The sequence below is a fragment of the Clytia hemisphaerica genome, unplaced genomic scaffold (genome assembly GCF_902728285.1).
Source record: "Clytia hemisphaerica strain Z4C2 unplaced genomic scaffold, Clytia hemisphaerica genome assembly, whole genome shotgun sequence".
NCBI lineage: Eukaryota > Metazoa > Cnidaria > Hydrozoa > Leptothecata > Clytiidae > Clytia > Clytia hemisphaerica.
Window position 1 is genome coordinate 219,177 of NW_027104602.1, and position 23,632 is coordinate 242,808.

The 23,632-nt window shown below is 34.8% G+C and overlaps 6 protein-coding genes across 6 annotated transcripts; 3 read left to right on the top strand and 3 right to left on the bottom strand.

The window, feature by feature from the left end:
- Positions 1-921: 921 nt before the first annotated feature.
- LOC136824180 (uncharacterized) lies at positions 922-1,716 on the bottom strand. Its single transcript, XM_067080356.1, has 2 exons — positions 1,645-1,716; positions 922-1,496 (listed from the first exon to the last, which is right to left on the bottom strand). Exons 1-2 carry the CDS (start codon positions 1,676-1,678, stop codon positions 1,009-1,011), a joined length of 522 nt encoding a protein of 173 aa, XP_066936457.1. The 5' UTR covers positions 1,679-1,716; the 3' UTR covers positions 922-1,008.
- Positions 1,717-4,292: 2,576 nt separating this feature from the next.
- LOC136824178 (uncharacterized) lies at positions 4,293-5,147 on the top strand. The gene is made up of 2 exons (XM_067080354.1): positions 4,293-4,370; positions 4,547-5,147. Exons 1-2 carry the CDS (start codon positions 4,337-4,339, stop codon positions 5,032-5,034), a joined length of 522 nt encoding a protein of 173 aa, XP_066936455.1. The 5' UTR covers positions 4,293-4,336; the 3' UTR covers positions 5,035-5,147.
- A 4,131-nt stretch (positions 5,148-9,278) lies between these two features.
- LOC136824190 (uncharacterized) lies at positions 9,279-10,038 on the bottom strand. Its single transcript, XM_067080367.1, has 2 exons — positions 9,982-10,038; positions 9,279-9,804 (listed from the first exon to the last, which is right to left on the bottom strand). Exons 1-2 carry the CDS (start codon positions 10,013-10,015, stop codon positions 9,317-9,319), a joined length of 522 nt encoding a protein of 173 aa, XP_066936468.1. The 5' UTR covers positions 10,016-10,038; the 3' UTR covers positions 9,279-9,316.
- Positions 10,039-13,481: 3,443 nt separating this feature from the next.
- LOC136824175 (uncharacterized) lies at positions 13,482-14,412 on the top strand. The gene is made up of 2 exons (XM_067080350.1): positions 13,482-13,559; positions 13,737-14,412. The coding sequence occupies exons 1-2, from the start codon at positions 13,526-13,528 to the stop codon at positions 14,222-14,224; spliced, it is 522 nt and encodes a 173-aa protein (XP_066936451.1). The 5' UTR covers positions 13,482-13,525; the 3' UTR covers positions 14,225-14,412.
- Positions 14,413-16,725: 2,313 nt separating this feature from the next.
- Positions 16,726-17,667, bottom strand: LOC136824181 (uncharacterized). The gene is made up of 2 exons (XM_067080357.1): positions 17,600-17,667; positions 16,726-17,400 (listed from the first exon to the last, which is right to left on the bottom strand). Exons 1-2 carry the CDS (start codon positions 17,631-17,633, stop codon positions 16,913-16,915), a joined length of 522 nt encoding a protein of 173 aa, XP_066936458.1. The 5' UTR covers positions 17,634-17,667; the 3' UTR covers positions 16,726-16,912.
- Positions 17,668-19,987: 2,320 nt separating this feature from the next.
- Positions 19,988-20,696, top strand: LOC136824219 (uncharacterized). Its single transcript, XM_067080395.1, has 2 exons — positions 19,988-20,050; positions 20,215-20,696. The coding sequence occupies exons 1-2, from the start codon at positions 20,017-20,019 to the stop codon at positions 20,658-20,660; spliced, it is 480 nt and encodes a 159-aa protein (XP_066936496.1). The 5' UTR covers positions 19,988-20,016; the 3' UTR covers positions 20,661-20,696.
- Positions 20,697-23,632: the final 2,936 nt, after the last annotated feature.

Here is a 23,632-nt window from a genome sequence, read left to right on the forward strand (position 1 = left end):
TAAGAATTTTATCATTTCCAATGAGATAGAGTAATTTTCTTCCTGGAACGATCTTATTGGTGTTTAGCAGTCCACTAAAAAGCGCAACTGATGGATTTTGAGTTATTTGTCAGGAAGCTTTTTACCCAGATCTGTTCGAGTGATGGGCACTTCGTCACTTTTCTTTTTTATAGAGGTCTGATCAAACATGTCAGGCTGTACCGAAAAATTCATCGGAACTTTCGAGGACTGATGATCAATCATAATACATGAATTTTATAGTGATAGATAGGATAAGATAAGATAGGCCTCTAGTCGTTCCAATAAACCTCACGCGATATTATATTTAGTCTTTCTTAGTTCCAAGTCTTTTTGGAAATCAAAGATGTACTACAGAAACCACGATACGTGAAAGGGGCCTGGGGGGACCTTGACAGCCAACGGGGACGTACCACTGGAGTTTGAAAAATGGACCCTGTCAGATACGAATGTTTGGCAAATTTTAGACCTTTTTTTCACCCTGAAAATGGCCAAAATGACTAAAAGTAGACAAAAAGTTGAAACTTTTTCTAACCCCTGAGAAATTACCAAAAGTCGACCCTATCAGATACATATCTTAAAAATTAGTAAATTTGAGACCCTTGCAGATATCTAAATAAGGGACCCTGACCAACGGCACGTACCCGTACCAAATTTTGCCTATGCACCCCCTCCCCCTCCTCCGGGGGAAAGGGCCAGAAAAGTTACAGGAATGAGTTGGCCTTTAACGGACCTATACAAGCTCTACTTCAAATCCTGAAAAGTCACCCGCCTTATATAAGTAAAACTTTTCAAACTAAATGATCAGGGAATAAATAAAGTTCTATTAAAGGTATTTCGTAAAATATAAACAATTTCATCATTCATACAATTACAAAATTTCAAAGAAAAATAAGAAGTTTAGGTAAAGTGGTGAAAAAGAAGAGTTGAAAGAGGAAAGGATTGAAAAAAAAAGTTTTCGTTTTTGATTTTTATAAAACTAAAATTAATTTAGTGTTTTGGTGGGGATTCTGGTTCGGTCTTGTATTTTCCTTGGTACAAACAGGCGTTCCATTTCTCGTTGAATTGTAATCCTTTTGGGCAAGCAATACATCCGACAGTTTGTCCGTGGAAGCAAGCGACGTATTGATGTGGGTTGTGGTCGTCTTCAATATTTCCGCTGAAGTGTGGTCCACGGGCTGGGCATTTGTCTGGGCATTCGAAGGTGGTTGCTGGTTCCCATGGTTGTGTTGTGACACATTCGTCTTTTCGGTTGTACAAACATTGGTTGCATGGTTCGCTGAACTCCAAGGACAATGGCCAGCAAGCTTGACAGTAAGCTAATCCGTTGGAGCATTGGAGGAAGTAGTGTGGGTTGTATCGGCTGTAGTAGTAGTATTCGTAGTTTCCGTCAGCTCTTCCTTTGCAGAGGGAGTCTGGGCATGGGACAGCTGGTGGTGTGGTACCAGTTTGGGTTCCAACCTCGAGGGCGGCGGTAACTGAAAGATGAAGATTATTGCAATGAATTAAAACCTTCAAAATTCAGTGATCTGCGAAATGAGTTAATAAATTCAGTAATGTTTGCTCTTAAAAATCAATACTTTTATACAACGACATTATTTTCTTAAAGTTGTTTGAAGTACTTACCAGCCAAGAAAGCGGTGAAAATGATGACCTTCATGTTTGTTTGTTCTTCTGAGATTACTTAAGATCTGAGATGATGATTTTCACCATCTTTTTCACGTCTATTTATACGAAAATCTTTGAAAAGTGTTATGAAATATTCAATCTCCTTTATCAATTAACAAATCTCGAGTAGTTTGTTTGTCAACCAATTGTTTGGCGCTAGATGGGAAGAACTCTAATTGTATAAATTCATTTCCTTTGTCAAAATTAAATTACATTGAAAGAATATTATATAACTATCCCAAGAAAGTTTTATTTTTAGCTATTTTTTAAATCTGAATTATAACAGATTAGTATCACTTTGAAGATTTTTTTAGAATTCTTAAGAGAATAACTTGGTGACAATTGTATCTTACAGAGACGTATTTGCTTCAGTTTTTCTTGCAAATTTGCGTTTGCGTAAAGTGAATATCATATTGATTCTGCCACATCCTGTCTTTGGAGGCTAATGAACTTGGTTCATTGGTTTGGCTTAAACTAACTTATCGGCCAAAACTTAGTCTTAGTCTTAGGCTTGGTGACTAAAATTAGGGCCGACCAAAAATTAGGGCCAACTAAAAATATGATCCAAATTTAAAGTTTATAATTAATCTGTCCTTGTTTTCCAGTATTTTAAGCTTTCTCCTATTTTCCATCTGCATGCTTTTAAATTTAGAAATGGCCCAAATCTTTAATCGGTTTTAACTTTTAGTCGGCCCATAGTGACTAAATTTTGACGAGGTGACTAAAATTGGGGCCGACTAATAATTAAGGCCGAATAAAATTAAGGCCGACTAAGTTTTGGCCGATATAAGGTATGTAAATTAAAATAAAATAACCACCTTGGTTACAGAAAACACATAAACTCCTGGACCCACGGCATGAAATTGAAAGTCGGCGGGGGGGGGGGGCAATGTATAGAGTCTAAGTCCTTAGAGTTAGTCCTTAGACGCAACCAAAATTTTTACTTTGCAAAAAAGTCCGGGTGGCGTGGGTCCTGCACTCGCTGTTAATTCGGGAAGAGGTTTTTCACCTACTCCTTTAAATATTATAAACGAAATCCTGTTTAAAAAATCATACGATTTAGACACACCCTTTACAGTAATCGCATTAATTATACTTCCTATCTATGGATAATCTAACTGTTCTCGTAACAAAATACAGGTGAACCAATTCTTGTATAATATCCTGTATTACATCCCAATTACTCTAATAAGCCTCATTATCATTCTGTGGTTTATATACAATTTCTCCTAATTGCAAAGTTATCAAATCACATAGACTGTTCACCAATTTTCTAAGTAAGGATTTTGATTACTTTGGTCGGGATTAAAATCTTTAAAAAAGTAAAAATCTTTAGCCAACATAAAAAATAGGTACGTCATGTGACTGCGGGTGGAGGTGATCTGAAGGCTTCGCTATTGCAATCTACCCAAAGATAGGGTAGTGCACCGCTGTTTTACCCTGGATGCAAACTAAATTCATCAATCAAATACACTTTATTGCTAAATATCTACTAAGTGCTAAGTACGAAATTTCGAATCGGCCGAAAATTAAACCTATAAGCTTGATGCGCACCGTAGCGGCTGAATGCACCATTAAATGACTCAGGGAAAATTTTTATGACATGAGCGGGAAAAAAAAAAGTCTTTCTGGGAATTCTCATTACCGTAGTTTAGTGGTCAAAACCTCAAGAAACACATCACCTTACCTCGCTTACATCAGCCAATCACCAAAAATCCTGTTTCTACACCCCAAAAAGACCAATAACAATCGTAAAGATCGCAATTTCAATGCAATTCAAGAATGATTTTGCTGAGATACAAATTTAATACACCAACTTGCAACGAAAATCTAAAACAATTCTTTATGGGCTTCATACATTCAAAGAACCATAAACATATTCAGATTTTGAATAGGAGAAATATGGAAGGTTGCCAGAAACTATATTTACACATAATCTTAACACATTGCAAGTTTTCAATGCATGAGATGACAATGGAGTGAGCCGCCAGTTTGAACCGGGATTATATTCGAATATAGCGAGAATGGTAGAAGTTTCAGTAATTATTTCATTGGGTATGGAATTCAGTCGTAATGGAAAGAATTTTCAGAGCGCTTGCAACAAAAGGGCACTCAATACCTTTTCCGTAATTTTACAATTGATGTAACCTAGCAAATCTGGAGATTGAAGTCCAAATTTTGAAACAAAATACTTACTTTTTAATGGACAGTTGAAATTCAAAGGGATGTAAATTTCCAAGCAGTTGGGTAGGCGGCCACTTAGAAAAAAAAAGTACTGACCGGGTATGTGTGAGTGGCAGGAGTACCTTTTTACACATTTAAAAAACTCTCTAAGGGTGTTTTAAATCCTATTGATGGACGGTTTAGATATGCAAGACATATGTAGCAAGTTCAAGAAGTTTATTCCTCAGGCAGTTATATAATATGGATATAAAATTTACTTTAAACTGACAAACAAAAGAATTTTAATTATACACCTTCCGTTTAACACCACGATATTGGAAGACAAACATAGTATCTAAGATTTGTTCATTGATAAAGGAAATTGAATATTTCATAACAGTTTCGAAGATTTTCGTATAAATAGACGTGAAAAGGTGGTGAAAATCATCATCTCAGATCTTAAGTAATCTCAGAAGAACAAACAAACATGAAGGTCATCATTTTCACCGCTTTCTTGGCTGGTAAGTACTTTGTTTAAACTTTTCTTAATAAAGCAAGTACTAAATTTAAAGATTATTTTTAACAGATAAATCTCAAGTTTAAAAATTAAGACCTTTGATCAATAATCGATTGATTTCATTGACTTAAAAGGCTAATAGCTTGGTATATCTAAATATTTTTTACATCTAATTTCCAGTTGCCGCCGCCCTCGAGGTTGGAACCCAAACTGGTACCACACCACCAGCTGTCCCATGCCCAGACTCTCTCTGCAAAGGAAGAGCTGACGGAAACTACGAATACTACTACTACAGCCGATACAACCCACACTACTTCCTCCAATGCTCCAACGGATTAGCTTACTGTCAAGCTTGCTGGCCATTGTCCTTGGAATTCAGCGAACCATGCAACCAATGTTTATACAACCGAAAAGACGAATGTGTCACCACACAACCATGGGAACCAGCAACCACCTTCGAGTGCCCAGACAAATGCCCAGCCCGTGGACCACACTTCAGCGGAAACATTGAAGATGACCACAACCCACACCAGTACGTTGCTTGCTTCCACGGACAAACTGTTGGATGTATCGCTTGCCCAAAAGGATTACAATTCAACGAGAAATGGAACGCCTGTTTGTACCAAGGAAAATACAAGACCGAACCAGAATCCCCACCAAAACACTAAATTATTTTCAGTTTTTTTAAGTAAAAGCGAAAATCTTTCTCTGTCTTTTTTTCCACCCTTTTATCCTCACTTCTGACTTCTTCAACATTTTTCCTAAACTCCTTACTTTCTTTAAATTTGTAACTTATATAAATTATCAAACTGTTTATATTTTACGAAATACCAGTAATACCTTCTTAACTTTATTTTGGTTGATTATTGTTTCTGGATTTACATTTCTTTCGTTAGCCTGGCCTGTAGGTCTTATATGAATGATGGAGCTTATACCTTGACCCTTAGATCACAAGGGACGCGTATATGCGTCCAAAACAAGCCAAAATACTGAGTGTCAGACTTAGGCCATAGCTCCTGGCCACTTGATTTAAATGGACATAAACCGAATGCTTTTAGAAAGAGTATAAAATTAGCCTTTCCAATGGTACCTACCAGTAAACCATCTTCTAAATCATAAGCTACAAACTTTTATGGCACTTTAAAGTTTTAAGTTTCAAAAAGAAATATTAGAACTTTTTTTAAAAAGACAGCGCACAAAGGGTTAATATTAACATTACCTTAATATGATATTTATTGATTTTTGCTTGTTTTTCATATTTCGGTTCTATAACTGTGGCGAGCAAATAGGATTTGCAATTCAACCATGCAAATCAATCAATTCAACTCAACCATGAATCAGATAATTCGAAAGTAAAAATATTTAGCTTCTTTGTACCTCCCGATATATACAGTAACATTATCTTACACTCATAGTCATACAGTCTGTCTAAAAATTATGTGGGCTTTTTTCTTTCTCTAATCATTTCTCAAAAGCCACGTTATGCTATGTTGAAAAGTTGTATACCGTTGCGTTAGAAAGATATTTTCGGGGATCGTAATCTAAATGATAAGATTTTAGAAAAATTGAAAAATTAAGAAGATTCATTTCTACAGTAAATTTTGGCCGAGATTAAATTTTATCCTTCCAAACAAAAGAGCTATTGTTCTGAGGGCCTAAATCTGATTGTTCTTATGATTAAGAAGGTGGTCGTTAACAAACTTTTTTAAAAAGTCCAAAAAATTTCAAAATGGAATATCTCAAAAACTTTTTGATATATATTGTTGAAACTTGATGGTAAGCATGATGATACTTCATTATTATGTCGTTCTAAAAATAGAAAAAATAATTTGAAATATCAAAGACGGGGGTCATGACGTCACTTCTAAAAATAGATTCGAAAATCTCTTGGCAGAAAAATCTCAGCAACCAGAAGGAGTTAGCTTTTGATATTTGGCAGTTATGTTACCCTAGTGACCTTCTGTGATCTGAGTGAAAAAAAAATTTGAAAAATATAAAATCAGGGGGTAAAAACCCAAAAAAACTGTTTTTTATAATTATAAAAATCAACAAAACATTTTTTCAAAAATCTGTTTCATTCCGATCACACCAAGGACACTTGTATAGCGTAGCTACGCTATACAAGTGTCCTTGATCACACCTTTCTATGAGGGGAAGCTGTGTTGAAAATTTCAAGTCAATCAAACCATCCAATCCTGAGATTTTTCCGCCAAGAGATAAAAAAACCCCGGTTTTGCTGTTTTGCGTAAACTGGCCTTAAAACTATTTATTGCTGTAAAAAGAGGAAATATGGGATTTTTGACAGATTTCAGTTGAACTTGATGCACTAATCCAATTTTCAATTTAAGAAAGAAAGTAAAGCCATTTTTTTTGCTTGTGTCAGCAAAATCATGGCTTCGCATAGAACCCTGAGATTACCGCAAACATACAAAAAAGTTGCGTAAACCTTACTTTTGCCTGCGAAAAAGCTAAAATTTGGTGAAAATTCATGAAATAGTATTGCCTAACCTTTTAATTGGTTAAAGTAACCCATTTCACTGTAGAAAAGAACATTTCTATATCCCCATTACTTGAAATATAAGCTGCGCTTAAGTCTAGTAAAGAGCACTTTCACTTTCACTTTTGAGAAAACCCCGAAATGCACCAAAATCAACTATATCACTATTAAAACCCAACTAAAGGTATATGGATAGTTCCAAGAAGAAGTTATGGACGTTTATAACAATAAATTATCATTTGAATAACTTAAAAAGAGAGAGAAAACAGAAGAAACGTTTCACGTACCTGTCACACATTTGTGGCGCTGAAATTTGATCCCAATGGGAAGGAAATTTGAAAGATTATCAAGTAAAAATGTTCCTTGGAGTTTTGAGAAGCTCTTTATATAAAATGGAAGCAATAAACCATCACTTACTACAAGAAAATAAGCCATGAAACAGTCATTCCCTTTACCAAAAACCAGCAAAAAACCACATTTGAAATTGGACGAGATTCAGGCGGGTTTGTTTTGGTCGTCATAAATCCGGAACTGTTAACAGTACCGGTGTAAAACTTTCCGGAAATGTTCTTTGTGGCTCCAAGTAGCGACAGTAAAAATTTGGAGTCGCTCCAGACCAGAAGAGCGAATATTCCGGTTTTCGTGATCGGCGGCGGGGTGGGCGTTTAGGGGCGGGCCGCAAGATCTGCTCAGGTACGTGTCTAAAGACCTAAAGTTTTCTACTTTCCTCTTCTTTATTAGCCTGGAGATCCATGCTATGATTTCTTATTCTATATACTGATGGCGAAATATATAGCATGGTATGGGCTGACAGTTTGAATTTCCCATATCCTAATAACGGTTGAAAACACAGCCAATCAAATTCTGTTATTGTTTCACTGGTCACACTTTCTTAAAGAAAGCGCAAGTTCCGAAATTTGATTTTTATTTTAGTAAGCGAGGACAGCGCTAAATTCGAATTTCCCACTGTAACTTTTTTGAGGCCAAAATCGGACCCACAGCTCTGACCCGTCAAGTATTCATCAGATTAAAAAAAATACGCAGACGGGTTCCTGTCTACTTCTTTATATGAAATAAAACTTCAGGATATTGTTAAGTAAGGTTCAAACTTTAATTTAAACCAAAAATTAAAAAATCGACCCGAAAAAGATGATCCTATCTCAGAAGTGTTAACGACCACCTTTTAAAAAAGCGTGTATAATCTTTTTAGAATATTTGAACCTCTCTGGTTATGTTTCAGATAGTGAATATCTAAATCATTGGTGAAAAGTCGAAAGCTCCATAAGTTCAGGAAATTCTATACCACTCTTCAAAGTACCAGATAGCTATGGGGAGACCACTGATTTCTGTTAACAGAAACAAAGACACCAAGACCTATAAAATTTCTTTATAGAGAAAATTATACTTTTTAAGGAATTACAGCGTCTTATGAGTCTTTTGAGCCTATATAACTCAAATGTCTTCTTAGCTGAAAGTTATATGGTTCCTTCAGTCATCAAATCCTTTGAATCCTGACTGAATTTGCGTGCTCTATGTGTGTTCGACTTATAGAAAATTCACTGTATATGAGAGATGAGCATCGTGAACAAATATTAGTAACATTACGCTTAAAGCAAGTGATATGATGATATGAGCTCTCCCCATTGGGGAATAGGTCCTACTCCTTGCAAAGTAGGAATTCCTCCTTTTTCAAGTCGGAACGCTTAGCACTGTCCAGACACTGCTTGTTCTGTGAACGTGACAAACAGATTACCATAAGGCATAGTGACGACACTCGAATTACGAGGAAGAGCATATAGCTCGACACAGCTGCAGAACGGGATGAGTGACACCACACACCACAATGTCTGAAATATCACCCATACTCTTGTATCGGAGAAGTGTTACCCGATTTCCCTCACATGGTATGAGTTGACCCCCGGGTGAAGGTATGCTTACTTGCCAAGTGAACGTTTAGCGTAGCCCTACAGTGGGAATCGAACTCGAACCTCCGAGACGAATGTCAAGAACGATGACCACCACTCCACTACACCTAAAGCAAGTAGACTTATTATTTAGATCGAATTAAATCAAGGGGCAGCATAAAGTAATCTTATAGTGAATAATGTGATCGATTTTTATAAATTAAAGTTATATCGGGTTCGACTCGAAGCTCGAATGTTTAAACTCTAAAAAAACAAACTAAATTTTTGTACTTACGATTAAAAAAAGAAGGTTTTAGTTCTATGTAAATCTAGAAGCAGAAAATGAACAGCCGTATTCAAGTTAATGTATTATTAAAGGCATTTATTTCGTAAAATATAAATAATTTATAAAAATTACAAAATTTAGACATATAAAGAAAGTAAGAAGTTTAGGAAAATTGTTGCAGAAGTTAGAAATGTGGATAAAAGGATGGAAAAAAGACAAAAAAAGAAGGATTTTCGCTTTTACTTAAAAAAACTGAAAACAATTTAGTGTTTTGGTGGGGATTCTGGTTCGGTCTTGTATTTTCCTTGGTACAGACAGGCGTTCCATTTCTCGTTGAATTGTAATCCTTTTGGGCAAGCGATGCATCCAACAGTTTGTCCGTGGAAGCAAGCAACGTATTGATGTGGGTTGTGGTCGTCTTTAATGTTTCCACTGAAGTGTGGTCCACGGGCTGGGCATTTGTCTGGACATTCGAAGGTGGTTGCTGGTTCCCATGGCTGTGTGGTGACACATTCGTCTTTTCGGTTGTACAAACATTGGTTGCATGGTTCGCTGAATTCCAAGGACAATGGCCAGCAAGCTTGACAGTAAGCTAATCCGTTGGAGCATTGGAGGAAGTAGTGTGGGTTGTATCGGCTGTAGTAGTAGTATTCGTAGTTTCCATCAGCTCTTCCTTTACATAGGGAGTCTGGGCATGGGACAGCTGGTGGTGTGGTACCAGTTTGGGTTCCAACCTCGAGGGCTGCGGCAACTGAAAGATTTAGATAATTGAACGTTTAGATACATTTAATACCATTAAATTTTGATAAATTATTAAACCTTGAATAGTAAGCTGTGAAAAAATTTATTCGTATAGGGATGCTTCTGAAAATCAATACTTTTACACAACGACATTATTTTCTTAAAAAGGGCTGCAAGAAGTACTTACCAGCTAAGAAAGCGGTGAAAATGATGACCTTCATGTTTGTTTGTTCTTCGGAGATTACTTAAGATCTGAGATGATGATTTTCACCACCTTTTCACGTCCATTTATACGAAAATCTTTAAAAAGTGTTATGAAATATTCAATCTCCTTTATCAATTAAACAAATCTCGAGTAATTAGTTTGTCAACCAATTATCTGGCGTTAATTGGAAATATTCTAAATGTATAAATTCCTTCTAATAGTTGTTTAGAATTACCTCTTATGACATAAGCATCCGCCTGAAGAATATTCCTTCCTCTCTGCTGTAATTTTTTCGTTTACAAAGTAAGGCGTAAAGTTGAATAATTTTTATTATTTTTTGAGGCAACTCTACCTGATATACATTCTCTGAAGCGCTGCGTCATTTTTTTCTACTTTCCGAAATGTTACCCTATAACTATAATTTCTCTAATTTAAAATATTCCTGTCTCCGTGCTCAGTCTTGAGCATTCAGTGGAGTGGGACCTTGACTGATCAAATTCGCTAGGAATTTGAAAAAACTTCGTTTGTTTAAAAGTGGGGAGGCTGGAGTCTCCCCAGTCCCCCCGGTTTCGCCGGACCTGCTTAAAAATCTGAAATTCACTACGGCGCAAGATACTTTTTATGCCCTGGTGGGCATTGAGCACCCAGTGGAGTGGGAATTTAAAAAAAATCCTAAATTCAATAGGGCGCAAATTATTCTTTAAAACATTATGTGGGGTGGTAATAATCATTCGGGTAAGTTATGGAACATGGAATATCTCAAAAACTGAAAATTATCATAATTTTTAGATCTTATTAGTCGACAGAAAATGACTAAACAATTGACTGAACATGAAGGGTACTATTACTTACTACTAAGGCGATCATTTGAAAAAAAAAATTTCTAAATTTTGATGACGTCAGCAGAAATTAGTGAAAAACGAAAAATCCTATTTTCTGCTGACGTCATCAAAATTTCGAAAAATTTTTTCTTCAAATGATCGACTTTAGTAAGATACATATTTGGTGAAAGGTTGAAAACAATTGGATAAACGATTCTTGGGAAATTCAATTTTTAGTTTTGATGACGTCATCGATTATTACGTAATAATCAGTTTTTGCGCTTCTTCGCGAAAATCAGCGAAAAAACAATTAGGTTACACATCAGGTTAGAAACTAGATCATAGTACCCTTCATGTTCAGTCATTTGTTTGGTCATTTTCTGTCGACTAATGCGATCTAAAAATTATGGTAATTTTAAGACATGCCATAACTTACCCGAGCACGTTAATTTTCACTGGGGTGAGAAAAACCTTAAATACTTTTTCCATCAGTTTGCAGTATCCTTTGATTTAGTGGTTTAGTTTGGTTTAATGAATTCATTCTTACACTGTGTGACAGAGATGTAGCGAAGTTTTGGAAAAGAGGGGTTTTATTGAGGGGCAGTATGTCATTACCAAATTCTATCAACTCTGAAACGTTCATAAGGCTTACTCAACCTGGTTAATGTTAAAGTGTGTTTTTTCAGAGTCTGCTCAGTGAGAAAGCTATAAATTTAGGAGGCTAAAACCTAGGTTTAAAGAAAAAATGGCACAGAATAGTGACTAAGAAGATGCAACCATGGTTTGCATCGACGGTGGAAATTCTCATTTTCATACCCTTCTCGTTTGGTTAAAATCACTTTTGTTTTCGAAAAATTGATAATTTATTTATGGACCCGATTGGATCCACAGCCAAATTGGAAAATAAGCTTAGCTACACAGAATTCTCATTTTCACTGGAAAAGGACACTTGAATTTTGGAGCTTATTCGCAACAGCACCCGTCCCTACCCTGAGTATCATAGGCCGAGTTTTCGAAGAGTATACAAACCTCTGACGCGACCAAGTACAGAAATTTTATGGTGCATGTGTCAATCTAATCACTGTAAGTAGAAAGAATCAAAGATGAAGAGCAAATATTACCGTATTAAGGTCTAGGAGACCGCACCAGAATGCTACTGACGAATTCCCAAGAAACCTTCGGATGTAATTGAAATGAGTTCCCTTCAAAAGAAATCTTCTAATAGATTCCCAAATGTATAACAGTAATTAGACAAAACTATTAATTTTGGTAATGTTTACTTCAATGGAGTCGAAATAATAGACATGTTATGATTCTCTGTTGCTGACTAAAATAGTCGGGGGGGTTAGGTATTGACAATATATTAAATTGAAACATTTTGATTTTGAGCGAAATTTCATCTTTTAGCTGACAGCATTGCAGCTTTTCTATTTGATAGTATTTTTGCGAAGAGAATTTATGAGCGAAGTTTTGCTACATTGTGTGCATTTACCTCTAACTTCTATCCCAAAGTGAAATTTTTTTTATCTAAATCACATCTTCAAAACGGCGATTTTGTTGAAATGACCTTGAATAGTTTTGCTTGAAGTCACAAAATCTTTCTCAGTCTGGTAGCTAGGACTGCAAAAAATGCCGTTTTAAAATTGTACCCTAGGAGTGAACGGCAAAATAGTTGCCGGAAGCCGAAACACGGACCTAGAAATTGATCAAATTACCGAGCAGGTATGCATCTAAACCGTTGCTCTTCGGTTTTTAATGTTTATTTTGTTGTTAATCAAAAAGAAATTTAGTTCGACCGGTGACAGAAAAGGTCTCCATCTTCCTTGACTTTTAAAAGTAAGTATCAAGTATCAAATAAGGTCAATAAATGAGAAGTTTTTGGAAGTCGCACGGGTTAGAGTAGTGCTGTTTTAGTGAACTAAACTAACCTTGTAAAACCAATTTCATGTTCAATGATAAAGACGTACGGAGGTAATCAAATTTGTCAAATTTGTCAAGAAAACAAATCAAAACTGGCCAAGAACCAAAAAGTCATCTTTGAAGATTTTTATTTTGTTATGTTTTGATTTCGAGCAGACGATTGGAATAAAAATGATCATTCGACAACTATTTTATCACTAGAAGAACTAGAAGGAAAGAAAAGAGCGGAGCGCAGGTGTTGTGCCACCTGTGTTGTTTGTGTGGTGTGTTTGGGGCATTAAGGCTTACGACACTGTCTCTTAAGCTTAGAGATTTTTCAGAGTGTCTCTTATTTTGCTAGCAACTTGCGATTTAAGTTGGAGTCTACATCTCTTTGCAACCCTTACACAATACAGTTAGTACTCCTTACTATCTTATCGATTCATAAAACGGTTACCATCTTTATGTTTCCGTTGCTGATTATTTTGAGACAGACTGTATATGAAAATAGTTTCTACATCAAGATAAGAGGCATTTCCTGATCAGGAAGCAGAAATATTTTTGAGGCAGTTACATAATCCAATAAAAAACTAATTTTAATCAACAAACAAAGGCAGTTGCGATTAGACTTCTTCCCATGTAACGACAGATAATCGGCTGAAAACTAATAACCTAATATTTGTTTATTGATAAAGGAAATTGAATATTTCATAACACTTTTCAAAGATTTTCGAATAAATAGACGTAGAAAGGTGGTGAAAATCATCATCTCAGATCTTAAAGTAATCTCAGAAGAACAAACAAACATGAAGGTCATCATTTTCACCGCTTTCTTGGCTGGTAAGTACTTCTAACTACTTCAAGAAAAGAAATTCGCTGTATAGAAGTATTGATTTTTAAGAGCAACCATCCTTAATTTATTAATTAATTTCTCACATAACTGAATTTCCAAGGTTGATATTTTCTAAATTTAATGGTATAATTCATCTAAATATTTAATTCATCTAAATCTTTCAGTTGCCGCCGCCCTCGAGGTTGGAACCCAAACTGGTACCACACCACCAGCTGTCCCATGCCCAGACTCCCTCTGCAAAGGAAGAGCTGACGGAAACTACGAATACTACTACTACAGCCGATACAACCCACACTACTTCCTCCAATGCTCCAACGGATTAGCTTACTGTCAAGCTTGCTGGCCATTGTCCTTGGAATTCAGCGAACCATGTAACCAATGTTTATACAACCGAAAAGACGAATGTGTCACCACACAACCATGGGAACCAGCAACCACCTTCGAATGCCCAGACAAATGCCCAGCCCGTGGACCACACTTCAGCGGAAACATTGAAGATGACCACAACCCACACCAATACGTCGCTTGCTTCCACGGACAAACTGTCGGATGTATCGCCTGCCCAAAAGGATTACAATTCAACGAGAAATGGAACGCTTGTTTGTACCAAGGAAAATACAAGACCGAACCAGAATCCCCACCAAAACACTAAATTATTTTCAGTTTTTTTAAGTAAAAGCGAAATTCTTTCTCTTCATCTTTTTTCCATCCTTTCATCTACACTCGCTAGATTTTCAACACTTTTCCTAAACTTCCTATTTTCTTAATATATATATTTTGTAATGTATATAAATCGTTGAACTATTTATATCTTATGAAATACCTGTGATCCCAACTCGATACGATTTTGACTGATTATTTTTGTTGTCTGGCTGCGGATTTTTAGCTCCTTTGTTAGGCCAGGTCGGACTGATCTACAGCATCTTTCGAAAAATTTGTGGCCATCCGTGGTTATTTTGAAAGTAAAAAACTGTATTTTTCAATTCTTTATAATATTCACCGTCGAAAATTACATTTAAATTTTGATAGATTTTTGCTTGTTTCTAGATTTTTCGGTTATACTTGTGTAGGGCCAACAAGTATTGCAACATCTTTTATGAACTCAACAACCTATTTTCAATTCGATTGTAGAATTGGTAGAGTGGTACACAAACAAATTAGACCTAAGACAACTTTAATGTATGGCAAAGGGTGACGTCTTCAATGAAGAATTCAACTGTTCAAAAGTCGAAATCCATTATAAATTATCAAGGGCTCGTATAAAACACTACATATCAAAAGCATAATTTACATAAAAGATTTCAAAACTCTTTTTTCAATTATGTGTTCAGGTTTTCAATACCTTCAATGGATAAAAAATGACTAAAAATGACTAAAATTAAGCAAAAAAGTGCTGTAAGATCAAGAAAAAAAATCCTTTTGTGCTATAAGTTTCGTTTTGGGTACAGAAGAACTTTAAAACTTGCTGAACTCTGGATGATGATCAATGTGTATTTTGCAGACCTGTCTTCAAGGTACTAATTTGTTGACCACAGACTTCCTGTCATTAATTAAGTTGAATAAGTTAATAAGCTGAAAATTATACTCCAATTTCCTCTTCACTGTATTTAATCAAATAAACCAATCCTCGCTGCAAAATATTATGCTGTTTTTCCCAATCCCCACAAAATTTAATGGCATATAAACAATGGAACTTAAATCTCCTGTTATACAAAAATATGGAAATATCAATCCCCATCGAGTTTCAGTTCGTTATTTTTTTGAAAAAAATCTACCGGTTCTGTAAGGATTATCTAGAAAGAAAGAAATGTATTGCAAAGAAGGAAAAAGTTTTCTGTTCCCAGTGTGCGCTCGAGTTATAAAGAATTTACTGTATATTTCCAATCATAGCAACTATTGCTTCAGGAATGAGTGGTTTTTGACTTCTAATCAATCGAATTTTATATTGAATTATGTGGTTTGTATTCAAAGATTGAAGAACCTACTTCTCACCGACCTGGTAGGCTGTTTTCAAAAAGTTTCGTAAAAATAACGAACTAAAACTCGATGAGGAATGATATACCCATGTTTTTTATTGCTGGGATTTGAATTCCATTGTTTTCAAGTTTTAACCCTATTATTATCAGGCTTTTTCGGATTTTGTATTCTCAAGGGGGGGGGGGGTGTTTTCCACCAGCCTTGCATAACTTTTGATCTAGAAAAGGTATGGACTTGAAATTTGGCACAAATGTTTTCTATCATAAAAGGAGTTCATAGAAAAAAATTTGAGTTGATGACGTCATCATAAAGGTGATGACGTCATCACAAAGTTTAACAATTATCGCTAACCAATGAAAAAGTACTGTTCAATAAAATAGCAATTAAAGTTGAACGAATGGAGATTTTTCAATTCTGTTTTAAATTTCTAAAAGCCAAAAATAATATCTTTAACATATTTGCCGGTTTTTACCATACTAATAAAATCAAGGTTTAGAATCCATGCAGAAAATGAGTAAATTTTTTCAAAAAACAATTACGTCATTTTTGATGACGTCAGCAGTTTTTGAAAATTTTTTAAATATTTTTTAGAATTTATCATTAATACCTATAACCTGTCAAAATTTGAAGTCAGTTGGATGGCTAGATCAAAAGTTATGCTAAATTTAAGATTTTGGGATTTTACAGGGTTTTAGCTGGATTTTATGATATGCCTGCACAAAAAAGTCATAAAACCTGATCTGGTCGGTGTATAGTTGTAAAATTTGGTATACATGCTGTTAATAGGATTATATTAAAAGTCAAAAACTTTCAGAGTGTTAAAAAAATTTTTCAGTGAGCTATTAGCAAAAGAGTGCCAGCCTGGTGGAAAACACCCCCCCCCCTGATAAAAATAGGGTTAAAACTTCGTGGCGATGGAAAAATAGCACAATATTTAATTATCAATTTTCAACGAGGAAAAAATATTGCAGTACAATTTTCCACTGGGGAGGATGTTTTGGCCAATTTCTTCAGTGGGTTTGTGAGAGGAGGGTGTACTGAAGTTCCATCGGTTCCGACTGGAAGCCCCTCTCAAAAAAACTCAATCTTTCTACTTTGTACGATTGAGAAGATGGTTTTAGTTCTTTGAAAATCTGGAAACAATATATCCCCCCTATATAACCAAGTATACTCGAATTAAGGTAGTATTCAAGATATTTCGTAAAGTATAAATAATTTCATCAATGATATAAATTACAAAATGTAGACGTAAAGAAAATAGGAAGTTTAGGAAAAGTGTTGAAAGTATAGTGAGTGTAGATGAAAGGATGGAAAAAAGACAAAGAAAGATTTTCGCTTTTAGTTAAAAAAAACTGAAAATAATTTAGTGTTTTGGTGGGGATTCTGGTTCGGTCTTGTATTTTCCTTGGTACAGACAGGCATTCCATTTCTCGTTGAATTGTAATCCTTTTGGGCAAGCGATGCATCCGACAGTTTGCCCGTGGAAGCAAGCGACGTATTGGTGTGGGTTGTGATCGTCTTCAATGTTTCCGCTGAAGTGTGGTCCACGGGCTGGGCATTTGTCTAGACATTCGAAGGTGGTTGCTGGTTCCCATGGCTGTGTGGTGACACATTCGTCTTTTCGGTTGTACAAACATTGATTGCATGGTTCACTGAATTCCAAGGACAATGGCCAGCAAGCTTGACAGTAAGCTAATCCGTTGGAGCATTGGAGGAAGTAGTGTGGGTTGTATCGGCTGTAGTAGTAGTATTCGTAGTTTCCGTCAGCTCTTCCTTTGCAGAGAGAGTCTGGGCATGGGACAGCTGGTGGTGTGGTACCAGTTTGGGTTCCAACCTCGAGGGCGGCGGCAACTGAAAGATTTAGATAATTAAATATTTAGTTGAATTATACCATAAAAATTTTGAAAAACTAAACCTTCAAAATTCAGTGATTTGTGAAATAGATTAATAACTTCAGTAATTGGTTCCTTTTCAAAGTTAATACTTTCATCCGTCGATGTTATGTTTTTATACGGCGAAATTATTTTCTTGAAATTTTAAGAGTACTTACCAGCTAAGAAAGCGGTGAAAATGATGACCTTCATGTTTGTTTGTTCTTCTGAGATTACTTGAGATCTGAGATGATGATCTTCACCACCTTTTTCACGACTATTTATACGAAAATCTTTGAAAAGTGTTTTGAAATATTCAATTTCCTTTATCAATAAACAAATCTCGAGTAATTTGCTTGTCTTACTACATGGGAAGAACTCAATTTGCTTTTGTTTGTTGATTTAAATTGCATTTTTATTGGATTATGTAACTGCCTGAGGAATATTCCTGCTTCCTGATCAGGAAATGTTTATTATCTTGATATAGAGTCTATTTAAAACCGGGTGGGCCAAAAACAAAAATGCAACATTATGTTTTTTGGTCCATATCTTCAAATCGCTTAAAGATATGCAACCGGATTCAAAATTGACATTAAAACGTCAAAAAAAATTGTAGTTTTTTAAAAAAATTTCATAAATTTGAAATCATAAATTGACACATCAAAATAAACATATCGCACAAGTACGACTAAACCAGAAAGCTTCAATGGCTATCCAAAAATCATCTCGATGCAGTTTTCTCCATTTTCTACTACTGAATTTAAATTTTCGCAATTTTAATATTTTTCTAAGCTTTTGAGAATTTCATGTTCTGTTTTTCGTTTCATTCATAAATTCGACCTTTTTGTGTCTTTTTATTTTCTATTTCGCATTTTCGTCAAGATGTAGTAGTTTTCGCTGCCTATTTATGAGATTTTATAGGTGAAATCCTAGTTTTATTTTCATTTTTTCGCCGACCGACCTTCTTTTTTGGGTAGCTTAAAACAACAAATTAAATTGGCCTCGCCTAACCGACTTGTCCAATTTGATTGTGGATCCCACCGGGTCCGTGACATGGGTGTTTGTAAAAAAATATATTGCAAACCATGATTACACCTCCTTAATCACTATTAGAAGCCCTTTCCTTCTTTATACCTAGGTTCTAGCCTTCCCAAATTATGGAAAGGCGTTCTCACTGAGCATATAGTGAAGGAAAAGAACTGTAACTTTAACCAGGTTGAGTATGTCTTACACGTTTCAGAGTTGATAGAATTTGGTAATAACATACTGCCCTTCAATAAAAACTATATGAATCTCTAAGTATCTTTTTCATTTTTGTTGAGTTTATTGTCCTTGTCTTGCTGAGTTGGTGATAATGAAAATGATAGTTATAGCACTTTTCTACTAGATCTTCATTTTTTTCTTTTTTATTTTCATCTTCATTTTTAGAATTTTTTTAAATATTTTTTTATTTCAAATTGTTCCACTCACTAATATCTTTCCGATGATACCAAATTTATAAAGATTGAAGAATTCCTTCAAAAGTTATAGGTAAAAGAAAAAAGAGTGCACACTTATCGTGAATAGACTTTAGTCCCATTTTAGCAAGATATAGAGTGTATCATATAGGCCATTGAAGCAGATTCCCCTAAAAACGTTTTTCAGCTTAATAATGAATCTTTAGCTATTTTAATTGCTATTTTTATAGCATTATATTGGATTTCTTCATCAAATAATCCAATTTTTGACTTGGTGGTCTCGTTTATTAGCATCTCGAATTAAAGTTTAATTTTGAATTTGATTTTCTTTAAAAGTACAAAAAGGTTGTTACTAATTAAGAGGAAAAAGAAGTAACAAGAAGTAACAAGAAGTAACGAGGAGTAACGAGAAGTAACGAGTGCTTTAATGGAAATGACGAGTTCTAGACCTTAGTAACGAGTACTGCAGTTGCGGAATTAATGTTCCATTGTTTTGATTTTGTCACCAGTCAATTGTTTTAAGGTTTATGATTTCATTGCTAGATTTACTTTTCGGGCACCTTTATCTCGTTTTTACTTTCAAATTTGGCAATATTGACAATAATTTCTTGATATTAACCTAATTAGTTTCTGTCAGTTTTGGTGCTGGTTACTTCTTGTTACCTAGTCGTCAATTCTCGTTAGTTCTTGTTAATTCTCGTTATTTCTTGTTATTTCTCGTTATAGTTACAACCACACAAAAACTAAATTGCCAGCTTTACTCGTGATAGATTCGATGATTTTATTCTGTATCTGTAATTTGAATCAAATAATTACTTGTTGTAGCTATGTTGGAACAAAAAAACGAATCAACTTTACGCCTTACTTTATAAACGAAAAAAATATATAGTGGGGAAGAAGGAAAATACTTCAGAAGGATGCTTCTGCCATAAAAATATCTAAACATTGATTAGAACGAATTTATGAAATGGCAGCTCTCCCCAAGTAACACAAGATAATTGATCGGCAAACATTATATAGAGGATTTGTTTATTGATAAAGGATTTAACAAGTTCAAAGATTTTCGTATAAATAGACTTGAAAAATCTGGTGGAAATCATCATCTCAGATCTCAAGTAATCTCAGAAGAACAAACAAACATGAAGGTCATCATTTTCACCGCTTTCTTGGCTGGTAAGTACCTCTAGCAACTTTAAAGTAAAAAGTAATTGATTTTCAAAAGTAGCCATTACTGAATTGATTAACTCATTTCGCAGATCACTGATTTTTGAAGGTTGAAATTTTCTAAATTGAATTGTATAATTCATCTATATATTTAATTCATCTAAATTTTTTAGTTGCCGCCACCCTCAAGGTTGGAACCCAAACTGGTACCACACCACCAGCTGTCCCATGTCCAGGCTCTCTCTGTAGAGGAAGAGCTGACGGAAACTACGAATACTATTACTACAGCCGATACAACCCACACTACTTCCTCCAATGCTCCAACGGAATAGCTTACTGTGAAGCTTGCTGGCCATTGTTCTTGGAATTCAGTGAACCATGCAACCAATGTTTGTACAACCGAAAAGACGAATGTTTCACCACACAACCATGGGAACCAGCAACCACCTTCGAATGCCCAGACAAATGCCCAGCCCGTGGACCACACTTCAGCGGAAACATTGAAGATGACCACAACCCACATCAATACGTCGCTTGCTTCCACGGACAAACTGTCGGATGCATCGCTTGCCCAAAAGGATTACAATTCAACGAGAATTGGAACGCCTGTTTGTACTAAGGAAAATACAAGACCGAACCAGAATCCCCACCGAAACACTAAATTATTTTCATTTTTTTTATTGAAAGCGAAAATCTTTGTCTTTGTCTTTTTTCCACTCTTTCATCATCAGCTTTGACTTTTTTAACTCTACCTACGCCTAATCTTCCTACTTTCTTTAAGTCTAAATATTGTAATCTATAGAATTTTGGAACTATTTTAATTTTACGAAATATATACCCGTAGTTTTGGTTGATTATTGCTTGTCTCTGATTTTTTTCGGTAACAGATAGACAGAGAGCCAGTAGGATCTGTAACATATTTCATAAAATCGACAAATCGTGGTTAAATTGGTTTTGGGATTTTAAAATGAAACTGTTATTAAGGGTTCCTTGACACTTTTAAAAAAATACTTTTTTCACTAATAGTTTTTAAATCAAATCTGTTAAGGGTAATTAAGAAATTAATTACAAAAATGACGTTATGAACTTTAAAAAGACGTCAATAAAAAAGTTTTAATTTAGAATCGACCTTATTGTTTTTTTTTTTAGTTTTCCACAAAAAATTGATCTATTCGAAAAAAGTTTTTCAAATTTGTGTATCAAACGTTACGACTATTTTGTAAGAAAAGTGGGACGAAAAATTCGTCAAAAATCACCATTTTCAAAATGCTGAGACAAAATTCAAATATAGAATTTAAATGGTAAACACTTAGAGCATTTTAAAGTTGCGTGTCCACTGGAAAAAATAGGTTCGTCGCGAATTTTGTTATTGCGATAAGCCGAAAAAATAAGGGATAAAAATGAAAAAGTTTATATTCAGACGTATGTCTGGATTTAAATTTTGTCAACAGGTATTTGCGACGAACTTTTTTTTTTTCAGTGGACACCCAGCTTTTGCTTCACCAAACACTGAGCTTTGATTTTAACTCGGTATGTATGAAATCACGAAATTATAAGATGCTCCCATACTAAAGTCTATTGAAAAAATGTTATTAAAATACCCAGCACCGGATCGAATGTCTAGTCGATAGTATTTTAGTAGATGTTTTCCTGTTGAATTTTTGTGTTTCTTTGAAGTCTAATAGATACTAGGAAGATCCAAGTCCTTCTCAGAAACAGCAATCCCAAGGCGTTTAGAAAAACCAACATTTTCATATACAATCCCTGCTTTATCCCGATCTTCAAGGGACCATGCAGGGATTTATTCGAATTTGGGAAAACAAAATAAGATTCATGTTAAGAGCATCTGAAGGTTTCAAAAATTTTGGATGTTCTTATAAAAATGAAATCTGTCTCAAAATAATTTGCAGCTGGAGACAAAAATGGCTGTAACTCTTGATAGAATTCGAATCAAGTTGCGATTTTGTGCTCGTTAAAAAGATATTCATGAGTAGAATATTATCAATTCAAAAATTTGGAAAAAAAAGGAAAATGAAAAAGAAAAATGAAGAAGAAAAAAATCAACTTCTTGTATAAATGTGGTATAATTACCATTTTCACAGGAGTGATTTTTCAATCTTAGATCATCATCACTGTCAAAAAATCTTTCAAAAATATTCATTCAATCAAAAGATATCAAACAAAGTCTATTGCTGGTTGACTCTATGAAGTAGTAAAAAAACGACAAAAGAAACAACCTTTTGAGAGGAGAGGAATCGAATGCACGCTTTCCTTTTGTAAAAATGGTGTTTTTTTTTTTCATTTCATCATGGGTATTCTTAACCTTTCAAGTGCCAATGTCGTGTATATCGAAATAGGCTATGTAGGAGGGCGAAGCTGTAATTGAGTTAGAACTCGTAGGAATTTAGTCTGAATCGCAGACCTCTACAAAACCCCAGGTAGTAGAGGTCTGCTTAATGATCTACCAACCGCTTTCCGGTTCGCAAAGGAAATCTTGGCGAGTTAATAATTTGATTGACATTGATGTGTACGCAAAAACGATCGTTTCGAACGTTTTATTCAATGGAATGTTTACATTCGAAATTCGAATCCCAGACCCGAAAAAATAAAAAGATAAAAAATAATCTGATGCGCGCATTATGTACAGTCCCCGTACAGTCTGTAGATTTATTTTTGACTTTTGCTTTTATAAGATATCTGGTAAATTTATCAAAAATTTTCCATCAGCTCTTTGGTCGAAGCTCAAAAAATACAAATATGAACACAAAAGTGAAAGAAAACAACCAGAAACACTCCAATCTTATCAAAGAATTGAAGCTAAGTACCTGAAAATGAAAAGATACAAAGGCCACACAGTATTAAAAAGTGAAAGTGCCAAAGCTGAAGAAAAGTTCTTTGTTTGTTTGTTTTAACATTTAAAGGCCCTTATTGAAGGAACAACAAAACTCCCTTTTGTAGAATCATAAAGAAGTAATGTCAGAAATATTCAATATGAGGACCCCGAAAATGTAATACATAACTAGAATACCTTGAAATAATTTGCAACATATCTGTAGAACTGACAAAACAATTATCTGGAGCCAAAGTGATCAACGAATCCAGTGTGGTGAAACATTATACACTCATACAAGTCCACATTCAAGCATCAAAATGTAGTTTTATGAAGCAAAATTTTGTTGGTGCACACAGAAGATACATCAGGGCACTTAAATTCAATAAATCTAATTTCTCATCTTTTACAAAATCTCCACATTAAACAAGAAAGGAGGAAGAAAACAAGCAAACTTCCTTCTGCCTACTTTTTTTCGAAATCCAAATATATTTTCCAATCTTTGATTGATTTGGTTCCTCATAGAAAATTTAAACATTACGTAATGTTATATTTGTAGACACTCGCCAGCTAAATATGTCTTTAGCCGTATATATATTTTGATCATAATCTTTAACTTTTTCTTATAAAAAACGTGTATTGTTTTTAATTGTCAGTCCCTGTATGAATTTTTATTAACAGCAAGATTCGTATTTTTTAATATGGTTAATTGTTCACTTCTTTAACGCTATGAGAATATCCAAGCTCAAAATTAAAAAAAA